Source organism: Trifolium pratense, linkage group LG7 (assembly GCF_020283565.1).
Source record: "Trifolium pratense cultivar HEN17-A07 linkage group LG7, ARS_RC_1.1, whole genome shotgun sequence".
Lineage (NCBI taxonomy): Eukaryota > Viridiplantae > Streptophyta > Magnoliopsida > Fabales > Fabaceae > Trifolium > Trifolium pratense.
In genome coordinates, this window is record NC_060065.1 from 53,654,313 (window position 1) to 53,670,042 (window position 15,730).

The following is a 15,730-nucleotide window of genomic DNA, read 5'->3' on the forward strand; positions in this document are numbered from 1 at the left end:
GCATATAGACATCGAGTTCTTGGTACTAAATTCACAAGAGGGTCGCTTCAAAACACAAACCTTCACCATAATCTATTATATGGTATGTGGCTATGTGCACAATCTATTTCTACAATTTGGTTTAATAATTGGATAGCAAATAACTATTAAACCAAATTATTAAACCAAATTGGGGATATGGTAAGAGCTTACCAAGTTTATTCATCAGTAAGTGTCCTTTTGAAATGCTGGCAATTATGTTGCAAACAACTTGATTTTCAAATGTAGCTAAAGAAACAGAAATTCTCCACATTATAGATTTTGATGCTATTTATGGTTTCTAATTTTCTTATCCCATTTATAATTCTCCAAATCATTCATCATCATCGGGTATCTCTTATCTCATTTCTAATTTTCTTTCCTATTCTCATCTGTCAAATTCTCAATGCCATTTTTCATTATCGCTCATTGCACAAAATAAACCCAAATCTTTTGCTGAAGCTGACAAGTTTGAATGTCGGAGATAAGCAATGCAAAGAAGTTGCTCAAACCCTTATATGGCCTTAAGCAGGCCACTCACAAATGGTATGAAAAACTCACTTCCACTCTTATCTAGCATCAGTATCATCAAGCATCTTCTGACATTCCTTGTTCATTAAGAAAACAGATGCTTCCTTGACTATTTGCTCGTTTATGTTGACGATGTCATTCTAGCTGGTAGTTCCTTAGCTGAATTTCAACATACCAAGTCCATTCTGTATGATTCCTTTAAAATCAAGGACTTAGATACACTGAAGCATTTTTTAGGCCTTGAATTTGCACACTCTAAACAAGGGATATCTCCAATGTCAAATAAAGTATTGCCCTGACCTCTTATCTGATGCAGGCATGTTTGGAACTAAACCCCCGTCTCCACTCCTTCAGTTCCTTCCATTAAACTTCATCATGATAATACCACTCCTTATGCTGACATTCCTTCATACAAAATATTAATTGACATACTTCTTTATCTCAATACTACAAAGGTCAGACATTACCTATATGACTCAGCAATTAAGTCAATTTCTTTCCAAGCCTACTATTACTCACTTCAATGCTGCATCTCTATGTCCTGATATCTTCATTTGTCAACATCTTGGGTTTTTCGGATGTTGACTGGGCATGGTGTGTAGATACAAGGAGATCTATCTCATAACAATGCTTCTTTCTTGGCAAGTCTCTCAGCTCTTGGAGACCTAAGAAACAATTAACAATATCTAGATCCTCCCCAGAAGCTGAATATCGAGCACTAATTGTTGCAACATGTGAACTGCAATGGATTCTTTACTTACTTGAGGATTTACAAGTTCAATGTGCCAAACTCCCAATCCTTTACTGTGACAATCAAAGTGCACGACACAACGGTTAATCATGTTTTCCATGAGCGCACCAAACACTTAGAAATTGATTGCCACATGTGACCTTATGAAATTACCTCTAGTCACCTCCCAAAATCAAGTTGCAGTAACTGTAGGACGCAGTAATTGATTTGAACCGTCTGATTTTAAATTAGCGGTTGAGATTATTCTACAGTGTAAAATTGAGTTTATAATTTGAACCGTCCAATTTAAAATCGATGGTTGAGATCAAGTATAGCATCAACTATGTCTTAATATCTACAAGTAGGAATCCAATTCACACCACATAGTTGTTTAGTCTTTCATTTCTTTTTATTCCAACCGAATCAAATTGTTTGTGAGTTTCTCAATTTTAATTTAAACCCTAAATCAGTTATTTCTTTTTAGTCCCAAATTCATACTATTCAATTTCAATCTTACCACATTTTAATATTCTAGTATCTGGGTTGTTTCTCTTTTCCATCAAAACCCTATTTTTCATTTAAAAATTCAATCTTTTCAACATTAGCAATGGTGGGTTGTAGTGGTGATGATGCACCATTTTTGAAGAACCCCATATCAGAAGAAACCCTAAAGTTACTCTTTGATGTTTCCAACTCCAATAGCTTAGAAAACTCCTTAGAGATTCTCATTCAAACTTCCAAATCCAATTCTGGTCGTTCCAACCTTGCTTCCAAAGCAATTCTCCCTGCAATTCTCAATATACTCCAATCACAGACATCTCTTTTAGATCATCATATTCTATCTCTGTGTTTCAAGCTACTCAGGAACTTGTGTGCCGGAGAAATTCTAAACCAAAATTTGTTTCTTCAATTTGATGGAGTTGTTATTGTTGTTTCGACTATTTTGAGGTCAGAGGTTGTTTCTGATCTCATGTTGGTTCGTTGGGGTCTGCAGGTTTTGGCAAATGTTTCTTTGGCTGGGAAACAGTATCAAAATGCTATTTGGGAAGAGTTGTTTCCACTTGGTTTTTTGTCTCTTGCAAGAATTGGAACAAAAGAGGTTTCTGATCCATTGTGTATGGTGATTTACGTATGCTGTGATGGAAATCCTCAATGGTTTAGAGAGCTTTATAGTCACAATGGTTTGCCTGTGGTGGTAGAAATAGTGAGAACTGCTTCTTCTGGTTAGTTTGTAGTTTATGTTTTTTTCTTAAAGTTTTATGATCATTTGTGCTAAGTTCCTTTGAGAATAAGAATTTATGAATTTAGGATCAATAATGAAAAGCAAGGTTGAGGTATAAATTACTTAGGCTTTTTGTAAAATAAGGATAGACAAAGTATTTTCATACAAAGAAACAAAATATAGAAAAAGAACAATATGCTTCGGGTTAGTTTGTAGTTTATTACCCGAGTTTGTCCTATTTGAAAATTTACATTTTGCAAAACACAACGGTATTATGTGATTCTTGTAGTAGACACACCTCATGGGATAATTCTTGTTGTTGCTGCTGCTTCTATATTTTGCTATGCTGTCATGAATTATTAGTTCCTGTGTAATTTGCTGTGCTGCCATGTTTCGTGACCTGAGTGTCATATTGGTTTCTTATGTTTTTTAAGTTGTGACACTGACTTCTTCTTCAACTGAAACCAGCTAGTTTTGGCGAGGATTGGATAAAGTTGCTTCTTTCAAGAATTTGCCTTGAAGAATCTCAATTGCCTGTATTGTTTTCTAAATTACAGTTTAGGGATATTCTTGACTGTGAAGATACCAAGTCAAGAGATGACCAGTTTTCAACTGAACAAGTGTTTCTTCTGCAAATACTATCGGAAATTTTGAATGAGCGAATCGGAGATGTTACTATTTCAAAGGATGTTGCATTGTTTGTTTATGGAATATTCAATAAATCTATCGGGGTGCTTGAGCAAGCAGTTAGAGGCAAGTCTGGTCTTCCCAGTGGCATTACTGCAGTCGATGCTCTTGGCTACTCTCTTAATATGTTGAGGGACATCTGTGCTCATGACAGTATGCGAGGTAATGAAGAGGATACAAACGATGTTGTCAATGTGTTATTGTCATATGGCCTCGTTGATTTGCTTTTGATTCTGCTTGGGGACCTTGAACCTCCGGCAATAATCAGGAAAGGAATCAAACAATCTGATAATCAAGACGGTGCTAGTTGTTCCTCGAAACCATGCCCTTACAAGGGGTTTAGGAGAGACATAGTTGCACTTATTGGCAATTGTGTGTATAGAAGAAAGCACGTACAAGATGAAATCAGGAGTAGGAATGGAATTCTACTGCTATTGCAGCAGTGTGTTACCGATGAAGACAATCCTTACCTTAGAGAATGGGGCTTATGGTGTGTTAGGAATATATTGGAGGGCAATGAGGAAAATCAAAAGGTAGTTGCTGAGTTGCAGCTGCAGGGATCTGCTGATGTGCCTGAAATTTCTGCACTTGGTCTTCGCGTCGACATTGATCCAAAAACTAGGCGTGCAAAGCTTGTAAATGTCCCCTGAAATAATAGCATAACATGGTTGTATAAGTATGTTATTGTTACATTTTTACCTGGTCTTTATTTACTCGTACAATGAAAACTTCAGTTAGAATAGAAAATTTTAGATTTGATAATAGTAGCTTGTGTTCCTGACAATTCTTGCAACAATTTATCAAGCAACCTCTGAAAGAGGAAGAATAGTTAAAATGAGAGACAATCTCCGAAAACATGTAATGTAACAGAACATAACCTTACCAAATTGGCATCGCAGCTATGTTGAAGCTTGAATCCATCAACATGTATTATAACCTGACAGAAATCTGTATGATCCATGGATGACTGCTTTGGGCAGAGCATAATGGAACAATTAATGACTGCTTCTTGCAACCTGGTCTCGATTTTAATAAATCCCGTTAAAACAAAAATAAAAATCATTTCGAATGGATAAATATCTGGACTCGAGTGGTTTTATACATTATGGAGAGAGAGTAGCTCCAAAATTTTAATTATTAAAAAACAAAACTTTTATGTCAACAAATTTTTAGTTTACTTTTTATCGTCGAAAAGTAATATTATTATTTTTTGACAGAAAAAGTAATATTTACTTATATTTAGTTTATTTTTGACAAAATCCTACATTACATTAATTGTGTGCAGAAACTATTTTACAATTCTTCCTTTCACAATGAAGTTAGTTTAGTTACTTATATATCTGTTACTGTTGTTAGGTAAATTCAGTTATATATCTGTTAGTTTAGTTAGTTAAATTCTTGTTAATTTTCTGTTTTCAGTTAGTTTTATATACCAGTTGATTAATTCTCATTCCATCCAATTCATTCATTCATTCATCATTCTTCCACATTCATATTTTGATCTCCACAAACTTCATTTTCTCTAATCACATTTTCTTCTCCTAGTTTGAGTCACTTCTACAACCCTTGAATACTTTTCTTCTCCCCAAGAAGTGAAACTACAATATCATCATGTTTCAGTGGCTTACAAATTTACTATGTGCTTGCACAACCAACACAAGCAAAAACACTGTCGACATTAATGAATTTGATGAAGATCCTTTAGGGTGGTCGCGGGACCTGCTAGAACAACAATTGGGCGAATTCTCCATGGCTGCGGTTAAGGCAAATGATGTTATGGAGGATCACAGCCAGCTTGATGTTGGCAAGAAAGCACTCTTTGTTGGAATTTATGATGGCCACAATGGTGCTGAGGCTTCCAACTTCTTGATTACTAATCTCTTTGAGAATCTAATCAGTGAGTCTGCAATATGCTTTCTTGTTTGCATGCTCGTATGTATTATTTTCTTATCATCATTCTATAGGTTGTGGTTTGTCTTGTTTTCTGGATGTTCCTTCTATCGTTACTGCATTTTATTACAGTTTTAGCAGCAAGAACATTTTATATTCTAGTTCGCACCTAATTTTGATTAATTCTTTGAATGAGTGTGGATGGAATTGAAACAAGAACCAAAATTTTAATGAATTGTTATGTATTGATTGACTGTATATAATTTACTAGATGGCTTAATTAAAATCGATGTGGAAATCAAGAAATTATGCATGGTTACATGGTTGATGTAATTCCACATTATTTGGTTTCATTTTCTTAAAATTTTAATGAATTGATTGGGATGAGTTAACATACATAAATATCTGTTTTCTTTTTTTAGCTTATCTAATGCTACATTGCCATGTGTATCATGGGTTTAACAAATAATGGAAGTTTATGGTTACAGGGATTATTCAGGAGAATAATAATAATGTATCTGAAAATATTCTGAGGCAAGTTGTCGCTGAAATGGAGGAATTGTTTATGACTGATGTTGAAGAGGGTAATCAACAACGGCCAGAGCTAGCTCTAGTAGGTTCAAGTTGTCTGTTTTGTATGGTATGGAGAGGGAGGCTATATATCGCTAACGTTGGAGGCTCTCGTGCTGTAATGGGCTCTTTGGATCCATTTGATAGATTCAATGTTAGGCAGTTGGTCGAAGATCACAATGCTCGTAACAGGCATATTAAAAAAGAACTCAAGAAGTTGCATCCAAATAATCCGACTATTGTGACATATAATTTTGATGCATGGCGTGTTGGAGGCATAAGTGAAGTAAGCAGATGTATAGGAAATGCATATTTGAAGCGGGCACCATTCACTCTAACCTCATCCTTCCGAGTCCCACAGTTGGAACTTGCACCTTCTGATTTTACCCGACCTTTGCTATCAGCAGAACCTGCAATATCTTCAAGAGTCTTAAATGACGTCGATAAATTCATTATATTTGGATCTGGTGGACTTTGGAAATTGTTGTCAAATTGGCAAGCAGCTGAAATTGTTCACACCAATCCACGAGATGTATGCATGGCTTGTTCTTTCTAGCTACTTGTTTTTCCTATTATTATTTACTACTATTATGGTTTGTTTGTTTATGGTATGGTATGTTGGCCTTTTGTTGCAGGGAATCGCGAAAAGGATTTTGATGACTGCTCTACAGATTGCAGCTAGAAGAAATAATATGAGCTATAGTGAGCTTTCGAAGATTCATGAGACATGGTGTTGTTATTAGGGGTCCTAGTGTTTCTGTTAAAGGGACTAGGCGGGCGTATCATGATGATATCTCTGTGATTGTTGTATTCTTCGACAAAAATCCGGAACTGAATCCGACTATGATGCCAGTGGTGACCTCGGTGCCAGGAATCGATTCCTTCAGAGGCTTCGATGACGCGATTCATCCATCACCTTTTAGATATCTTGATGATGTCTCTGAAGCACATCAATACCTTGAGACGATTGTCTGACACGATTCATCCATCATCACCTTTTAGATATCTGAATGTTGTGTTTGAAGCACATAAATAGAGTTGGTTCATTCACTCAGTTTTGAGACAAGGAATATTATGTCTAGAACTGTATATAGGAAATAAACTTGAGTGACTCTGCCTAGTTTTAGAAAAAACTAGTTCAAATTGTAACGTTGCGCATCGTTTAACATCACCCAGTTGTCTTTTATAATTACATAAACAGTTTTTTATATTTTTACACATTCATTCACTTTTTCATATTCAGAGTTTTATCCAATCAAACACTCACTCACATTCTTATTTGCTCTCCAATCACATTTTATTCTTGCGGCACAGTGAAAATAGTTTCTTTCAAAACAATATCTTGTTGCTGTGGCTTGAAAATATCATGTTTATGGTAGAACAGATGATAGAAAAACAATTTCCATGTCTTAGCATCAGAACCAGATGACAAAGCTTTGGTTTGTGTTTCTGTCAAAACCAAACCTTATAATGTGGGATGATAAAAGCTTTGCCAGATGACAGTTTTTTAGCATCAAAAAAAGATTCGATATGTTCCAGATGACAGTTTTTTATAATGCTGCACTTGTAATGCCTTTCCTTTTTCATTCAGAGGACAAGCAGTGTCGGCCAATCCTTTTTCATTCAGAGGGCCAAGAAGATACTAGTGACCAGCAACATGAATATATGCATTCGTCAAACGGATATGAACCTGACTCTGAAGTATGACACCATATTGGCATTTTAGCCTTTACCGACCTTTTTATTTGTCAGAGCCATAGTTTTAATTCTCTAACCGTAATGTGAATGTTGTGTGCATAAAAAGTGGAACGTGAATAAATAGAGTTCAAATGCAGATCAAATAAAACGGTTAGTTGATTATATGAGAAATAATCTGGTTATAAATTGCAGGGCGTATTCAGCGGAATAATAACAATATGAATATAAATATTCTGATGCGAGCTGTTGCCCGACTTGAGAGAGCTTTTTTGGAGTCTGCTGGAAGAAATGTTTTTGTTAGTTCAGGTTGTTTGATTTGTTTCATACGGAGAGGGACATTATATGCCGCCAACGTGGGAGACTCGCACGCTGTACTCGGTTCTCTGATGGGAGATATTCAAGATCTCTCTGATGGTAAACTTAAAAAAATTGGTTGCTAAACAACTGGTTAGAGATCACAATTTACGTGATGGAGATATTCAAGAAGAACTCAGGCGCTTGCAGCCAAATACTTATGATAATTTGCATACCTGTTTATACCTTACAGACAAAGGTTCAATCGAGACAACTAGATGTATAGGATATGCATATTTGAAGAAGGAGATCAATATCAATGAAAGCGAAATCCCATATTGGTATTCGGTATTCCATGCAGCTAGAAAATTTACAGTACTTTTTTTAAATAGAAGTTTGATCACGGTATTCTTTCCTCTATTACATATGATACAGTACTTTTTTTAAGGCCAAATCGGGTAGGAAATGATAAACTAACCTCAGTCCTTCCTGACATACAATCAAGAGTTTACTTTTCAGCGATAACTGACTCTTCACAGATTGTACAAAATCAGGATGGTATCCCAAAGAACAGACCAGAAAAATTATTGTGGACTGTCCTTAATAAGATTGTACCTAAAAAAACATAAATGCGACGAAATATTCATAAAACAACTGAATTAATATTTTAGTCCTTGAAATTGTAGGAGTCCGACAATTTTGTATCTAAAATTAACAAAATTTCAAATGTCCACTGAGATAGAAAATCCTTCATCCGTCATCACATCACATTACTCCATTTGCAATGGTCATTGAAAATTTGAAATAGTTCCTCCAATTGTTAGAAAGTGTGCGTCTGTCATTAATAATTTTGTATCTAAAATTATTTAGTAATGCTTCATCAGTAATAACAAGTGAATCCAAAAGAGCCTACAATGCAATGAAGGATTTTGGTGGCAGACAAAGGTTCATCATTAATCATATGGATTCTTAAGTCACAGTTCCCATTGCTCAAGAATTGGCTCTACACTTAATCTTGCAGCCACTGTTTGCTTCTTATTATCCACAATATCATTTTTTCCAGAAAGAACACCGAAACCTCGTGTAGAATATCTTTCTGAAGAAGAGCTCCATATCAACATTTCTATGTTGCTGAAATTCATTTTTGACTCTTGTGGAAGCTCACATTATCCTCTCATCATGTTCATCTAGTGCACTGCACAATAATGAGACTTTGTCTATGCAGCCGTCCATCGTATCATTCTATCACTCTCGTCGGTAATGAATAGATTATAACGATCCATTTCCTACATTCTCTTTTAGACTCTTGGTTCTTGCTTCTAGACTAGAGCACATAATCACATATAGGGTAAATTCTCTTTTATTTTCCCATGTTTTTCAATACTAGATCATGTAAATTTTTCTGTAAAGCTAGTAATGACGGATGCTTTATCCACCACGGTAGCTCCATTATCCACCACGACGGATGCTTTATCAATCTCTTTTATCCTTCGACAAGTTGTCATAAGTTACATAGCCATCTTCTTGTTAGGTATCGAGCATTTTTCTGTAAAGCTAGTAATGATAATAGTTATTGAATTTAATGAGATGAAAAATTAGTGATGACATTTTAAAATACTTGATATTTTATGAACAGATGTGTATTTGAACAGTAGTAAATGTCATGGATAAACCTCATTAGGGGAAGTGAGGTTCAGCAATTTATGATGGACAGTGTTTCGACCATTGTTATCGATTGCGGATGACAGACCATGACAAAAAGACAAAAATTTACCATTATAAACCGCCATAAACACCTTGGTGCCGCCATCCTTCACAAATTGGCCATGGCGGTTGTCGAAAAGTCTGCCACTGCAATCCACACCATGGCCAATATTTGACAAGACTAGTTTGGACTTGGGGCAACCAATTCCTTGCTTAATCAAGCAAATGCAACCCTTAGAATTATTGAACTCAAACATGCGACTCCAAGTGCTTCTTATAGCTCTGAGTAAGAAGCAAAAAGGAAATAATAGCTCAAAACTTTGCTCGTAACTGACCCTACAACATAGGTTTTTAATGTTACAGGTTAAAGAGATCAGACAATATTATGAACTCATAAACAGATTAGGAAGAGGAGGTTCCTCTGGGATGAGCTCAAGCCATTCACATTATATCCATCTACTGCTACAAGTTCCTTAGCGTCTTCAGCTGTTACGAACCTCACTTCTGCTTTTATTGTAAAGTTTCTTCTTGTCCAAGGTATCTTGAGCATCACAATAGTTATCCTCATCCAATATTGCCTATATATTTTACCCGATTGTGTTCTGTAATCTTAATTTCCCATTTAACTTTTTTTTAGACTGTATATAATGATAAACAAAACAAAGCCTAAAATAATACAGAACAATGGCAAAAATAAAAATTATTGACTGAAATTATTAAGTAGTAATGCTTCATCATTAATAACAATTGAATCCAAAAGAGCTACAAATAGTCAAAGGAAAGAAGCAACAACAAAAATACTCTAGAAAATTACATAAACTAAGCATTAAGTATCAGTGCATATATATAAACAAATGAAGCAACACATCGAAGATGTTATTTTTTATCTAATCTTTGGACACAGTGATTGTGATTCCCTCTTCCTCTTATGATTCTTGTACTTGAGTCTTTTCTCCTCAAGTGCCCACTCTTTCTTCAAAACGTTCCACTTGCACTCAAAAGTGTCACTAAGTCTTGCTGCAATTCTGTAAACATCATCTCCTCGACGGTAACACAATCCATGATTGAATACAAACCTCATATCGTCAGCAAACTCATCGGGTGTGGAATATGATTTCAATTTGGCCTCAATATCTTTCAAACCAATTGCCTTCTTCTTCACTTTTGACTTGTTCTCTAAGCAACCCTTCAAAAACTTGATATCAAGAAGTGATTTCAAAGCCCAACCTGTTGGGTTTCAAGTGTGAGTGTTTAAGTCCCACATCGACTATGTGTGGGAAGAATGTTGGATTTATAAGAGAGGTGACCCATTAACCTAACACCTTAAGGTTTTGGGTTGGGATGTGGTGTCTCCCTCTCTTGTTTGTGGTCGTGGAGCATTGGCCCATTGTTTCTCCCGAGCTCCCCCGGACTCCCCAACACAACCATCTCTTCCTTCTATCATCCTCTTGACAATCACCCAACATTGCATCCATTTGTAATGTTCCATTGGCTTCTTTTTCTTCTCTTCCTTAACCATCAACTCAGTTCCACCATTGTCACCATTCTTCTTTAAGCCATATTCCGTAGCTCTTGTAGGATGATCTTTGATGAAAGAAGAAGATGGTTTAGCTATTTCATTGTCCACTTTCTTGCAGCCAAAGTCACCATTAATATCCATTTAGTTTTCTTTGACTAACCCTTCTTTTGTGTGTTGAACACCGTTAGTTGCAGAAAGTTGATTGTTTTGTAGAGGTTGGTTTGCATCAAGCCAATAGCAAGAAACTATTGGTTTCTCCATCCTTCTCTTCTTTTTAGCGAGCAAATCACATGATGGAAAATTGGAGGTTTGCTAATACCATTAAATCAAAGCAACCAACAGCTGGTTATGACAGTAGCAGTCACAAATTGGTGCAGAGGCATCAAGGCAGTGGACGGTTGCACAGTGAAATTCGGTGGAAGAAGCATGAAGTCGAAAGATATAAGCTCAATGTTTATGCTTCTTTTTCTCAACAACGAAACCATGTGTGGTTTTGGCATGTGTATATGAGATGATCGTTTTGTGCTCACTAAAACAATATGGTCGTCACCTATTTGGAGAGCTAGATAACGGGTTAACTCCACCTCTTTTAATCCGCCCCACATAAACTCAAACTTTAAATGGAACGAATTAGTCCGTCAACAAATGAAAACGAGTTATGATATATTGACCTGAGTCTGGTCCACATTAGTCCACATGTTAAACGATTGACCCACATACTATTACAAAATAAAATAAAAAAATCACTTAAAAAATTGATATTATAAAAATTCTTCTTTTTTTAAAAGCTAAAAAATACCTATTAGTGTTATTAATTTTATGCTATAACATTTAAATTGTAAATAAAAAAAATTTTAAAAGAAGTTTTTAACATTTTTATTAGTTTATTTATCTTTTCTATCCAAAGTTTTTTTTTTAACAACAAACAAGAAAATATATTAATCGATGTAACTCATGCTCCTACAAAAATAGATTTGCATGTGGTATTCACAATTAATTTGCAACCAATTTTTTTTTTTTTTGGTATAATTTGCAACCAATTTTATTTCACATGTAACTTATTTTTATCGGTTAAAATGGATAAATACTCATCAATGGTAAATTAGAAAAAACCAAAAAATTTACCTTTTACGGTACTTTTTTAGTTATTATAAAATGAAGTAAATTTTAAATCAAAATGAAAACAGTAAATAAATAAATAAATTTGAGCGACTCATACAATGCGATATCCCTTCTAACTGAGTTAAACTCGCGGGATAGCGACGCTCTCTGCCTAATCGACGCTTACAGTTAATTAAATGAACTTTAGCTCGAGCGATACAATTGGACGCTATACTGTACTTGAAGCAGTAAACCCTATCTCTCTCTCTCTCTCCTCTACATCATCCACCGCATTCCGCCTCTCAGGTAATGCTACCCTCCCCGTAGCCACCATACGTGAAGCTTGAACAAGGTCTACACCGCATCTCGCAAGGTCTGTATTACTTTTATATATAAATGATAATAAAATCAAACTAGCTCTAAGTTTTAGGGTTCTTTAATTTGGGATTTTACTCCGTAAATCCATGTTTTCCCTTTCTCAGAAACTTTTTAGTTAATTAACTAACTTAAAACCCTAAAGAATTCTTAGTGGATAGTAAACCTCAATAAGGCGTTGGTTTTGTGTTGATTTGTTTGATCCATGTGTTGTTTGTTAGTGGAGAGCTGAGCTCCGTTGTGTGTGATCCTGTCTAAGATCCAATATGTTATCTGTATGCTGATGATTCAGAAACTGTGCACATATTTATCATATATATGCTTCTTTTAACAATTGTCTATAATACTCAAAGTGTGAACAGTAAACCTAGTGACTAATAATTATATGCCAATACGCAGAAAATGGATCGTAGTTGGATGTATGATAGATTCAATCCACATAGGAAAGGCTTGAAATTGGAGTTTATTAGGGGAGTTCAGGAGTTTATTAGCAAGGCTAAGGAACAACCCTGCTTTTTGTCTGAGAAAAAGATCAAGTGTCCGTGTCCAACGTGCATGTGTGTAAACTCTTCCACTATAAGAGAGGTGAAAGCTCATTTGTACAAGAGTGGGTTTAAACCAAATTATTTGATCTGGACTGAGCATGGAGAACTAGATCAAAATATAAATATTTGTGTAAAGAGTCAATCGAATAATAGTGGACATATGGAGGAAGTGGAAGAGGAGGAGGATCCTAAAACTCCTCATATGGAAGAGTCGGAAGAGAATGAAGATCCCAAAACTCCTCATATGGATGAGTCGGAAGAGAATGAGGATCCCAAAACTTCTCATATGGAGGAGTCGGAAGAAGATGAGGATCCCAAAACTCTTCAAGAAATAGAGTCATGCGAGCAGAATGCTGACGGGAAGGTTCTTATACGACCTTGTGGTTCAGGGTAAGTTATAATGTTGTTTGTTTTATTCTTTAAGCACTTAGTTTACACACACACACACTAGTTGACATTGAGTTTGGACTTTTTGTAGGTGGGCTCCTAGCTCAGTGCCTGCTGCTGCAATTAAACACGCCATCCAGTCACACTTTCAGGGTCCTTTCTATCGCTGGAGTGCGACCCCAGAGGATGTAAGGGAATATTGGTGGAAGTTGTTCGGGGTCAGTTGCGTTTATTTAATTATAGTTATTTAATTACTAAGTAATTGCACCTACTTAAATGATAACTAATTAGTTTCCTTCTTTTTTAGGACAAGGTTACTTGGGATCCTCGTGATCATGGGCTTATCAGAAAGACGTTTCAAACGAGAGGCGCAAAACGCCTTTCAGATATGCTCTCGAAACTGAGGACGAAGGGAACGAGACCTCATTGGATTTGTGAGGAGGCTTGGAAGGGTCTTATTGACCATTGGGAGGGTGAAGCCTTTAAAAAGATCTCTACCCAAAATAAGACCAATCGGGCTTCAGGTAAAGGTGGAGCAGTCCACACCACAGGCCGCAAGGCTCATGTGGATGTGGCACTTAGTATGGTATGTATTTTATTCACACTTAATGCGTTGTTCATTATCATAGAATGTGTGATATTTATAAATTTATTAATATGTTGGTTTTTTATGCAGGCTCGTGAACTTGGGCGGCCTTTGGATCCCGATGAGCTCTTCTTGGCCACCCACAAAAAGAAGTCTGGCACTTGGGTTGATAACCGCTCTCAAACAACATATGTAAGTGTTGGTACTTATATCTTTTGTACATAATATGTGGCTCATGAACAAAATGATATTAAGTTATGTTTTCTTTTGACTAGAAACGCTATCAAGATCGCTTGAAGGAGGTACAAACACAAATTGGTGAGGCCTCCCAGAATGGGACTCCGGAGGTTGATGGGGCGACAAAGATTGAATTGTGGAAAGAGGCTGCTGGGGGAAAGTCTCGAGGGCGGTGTTATGGTACTGCACACTTTGCTTTAAACCTCCAACGTGGTGTAACTTCGCTTACTCAGGAGTCTCGGGAACCTTATAGTGGCACGTGTGATCATGCTATGCATCTTGAGGCCATTGATGCAGCACGTAAAGAGGCTGTTGCAGCACGTCAGGAGGCAGCCACAGCACGCCAGGAGGCAGCTGAGGTGAAACAACAATATCAGCTTTTGGAGGAGCAGTTGCGCAAAGTAATGAAGCGCATGAAAGCTCTAGAGCGTCAATCAGCAGGTGCTTCAAGTGTGAGTCAAGCTCATAGGGGATATCCTCACAGTGATGATGACCATTCGCTAGATGTGGTCTTATCAGATCGTCGAAGAAAGAAACGTCTAGCTCTAAGGAGACATCGTCACTATGATGACGACGACCATTATCTAGATGAGATATTAGCATACCGTCGCCGAAAGCAACATCGAGCTCAAAGGGCACGTTATCACTATGATGATGACAATTCATTAGATGAGATCTTACCAAAACAACGTCATGCTAAAAGAGGACATTCTCACTATGATGATTCCAATTCGCTAGATGAAGGCTTACCAAAGAAACTTCTGGCCAAAAGGGGACATCCTCACTTTGATGATGATGATGAGGATTCGTCACATGAGGACTTACCAAAGCAACGTCAAGCCAAAAAGGGACATCCTCACTATGATGATGATGAGGATTCGCTACATGAGGACTTACCAAAGCAACGTCAAGCCAAAAGGGGACATCCTCGCCATGATGATCATGAACAGGATTCGCTACATGAGGACTTACCAAAGCAGCGTCAAGCCAACAGGGGACATCCTCACTCTGATGATAAGGAGGATTCGTTACATGAGGACTTACCAAAACAACGTCAAGCCAAAAAGGGACATCCTCACTATGACAGTGATGAGGATTCGTTACATGAGGACTTACCAAAGCAACGTCAAGCCAAAAGAGGACATCCTCACTATGTTGATGATTCACTAGACGAGGTCTTGCCAAAGCAACCTCAATCTAAAAGGAGGAATCGCCACTATGACGATGACGATTCAGTAGATGAGGTCTTACCTGCCCGTCGCCGCCGTCGTTACCTATGATGATGACAATTCAGTAGATGAGGTCTTACCTGCCCGTCGCCGCCGACGTTACTGTGGTTGAGTTTGATTTCTTTGTTATGTACTTTATACTAAGATGTACCTTTATATTGGTATACTGCTATGGTAATTGGTCGTTAACTTATTATATTCTATTTGGTTGGATTGTATTGGTATACTGCTATGGTAATCGGTCATTAACTTGTTATATTCTATTTGGATTTGTCTTGGTTTATATTTGTCATTTGATATCTATTTGATTTATATGTTGGTTTTTTACACTTCGGTATTTCCAGTCCGGATCAGCAGGATTATTTTGGTTGGCGACGCAATCTTAGTGTGACTCACACTGTGTGAGT

At 36.7% G+C, this 15,730-nt stretch overlaps 3 protein-coding genes across 4 annotated transcripts; all 3 read left to right on the forward strand.

Moving 5' to 3' along the window:
* The first annotated feature begins 1,685 nt into the window (after positions 1–1,685).
* On the forward strand, positions 1,686–3,950 carry LOC123899978 (ataxin-10-like). Its single transcript, XM_045951252.1, has 2 exons — positions 1,686–2,502; positions 2,970–3,950. The coding sequence occupies exons 1-2, from the start codon at positions 1,887–1,889 to the stop codon at positions 3,836–3,838; spliced, it is 1,485 nt and encodes a 494-aa protein (XP_045807208.1). The 5' UTR covers positions 1,686–1,886; the 3' UTR covers positions 3,839–3,950.
* A 721-nt stretch (positions 3,951–4,671) lies between these two features.
* LOC123896634 (probable protein phosphatase 2C 43) lies at positions 4,672–9,239 on the forward strand. The gene is made up of 6 exons (XM_045947003.1): positions 4,672–5,085; positions 5,567–6,180; positions 6,284–6,383; positions 7,539–7,760; positions 7,894–7,988; positions 9,051–9,239. The coding sequence occupies exons 1-6, from the start codon at positions 4,800–4,802 to the stop codon at positions 9,237–9,239; spliced, it is 1,506 nt and encodes a 501-aa protein (XP_045802959.1). The 5' UTR covers positions 4,672–4,799.
* A 2,899-nt stretch (positions 9,240–12,138) lies between these two features.
* On the forward strand, positions 12,139–15,635 carry LOC123895641. 2 transcript variants are annotated; one of them, XM_045946104.1, is made up of 6 exons: positions 12,139–12,337; positions 12,739–13,274; positions 13,363–13,489; positions 13,579–13,857; positions 13,948–14,049; positions 14,133–15,635. In XM_045946104.1, the coding sequence occupies exons 2-6, from the start codon at positions 12,742–12,744 to the stop codon at positions 15,372–15,374; spliced, it is 2,283 nt and encodes a 760-aa protein (XP_045802060.1). In that variant the 5' UTR covers positions 12,139–12,337; positions 12,739–12,741; the 3' UTR covers positions 15,375–15,635. The 2 variants fall into 2 exon arrangements, with proteins under 2 accessions (XP_045802060.1, XP_045802058.1); XM_045946102.1 differs by having other exon boundaries at positions 12,170–12,337; positions 13,579–14,049.
* The last annotated feature ends 95 nt before the right edge of the window (positions 15,636–15,730 follow it).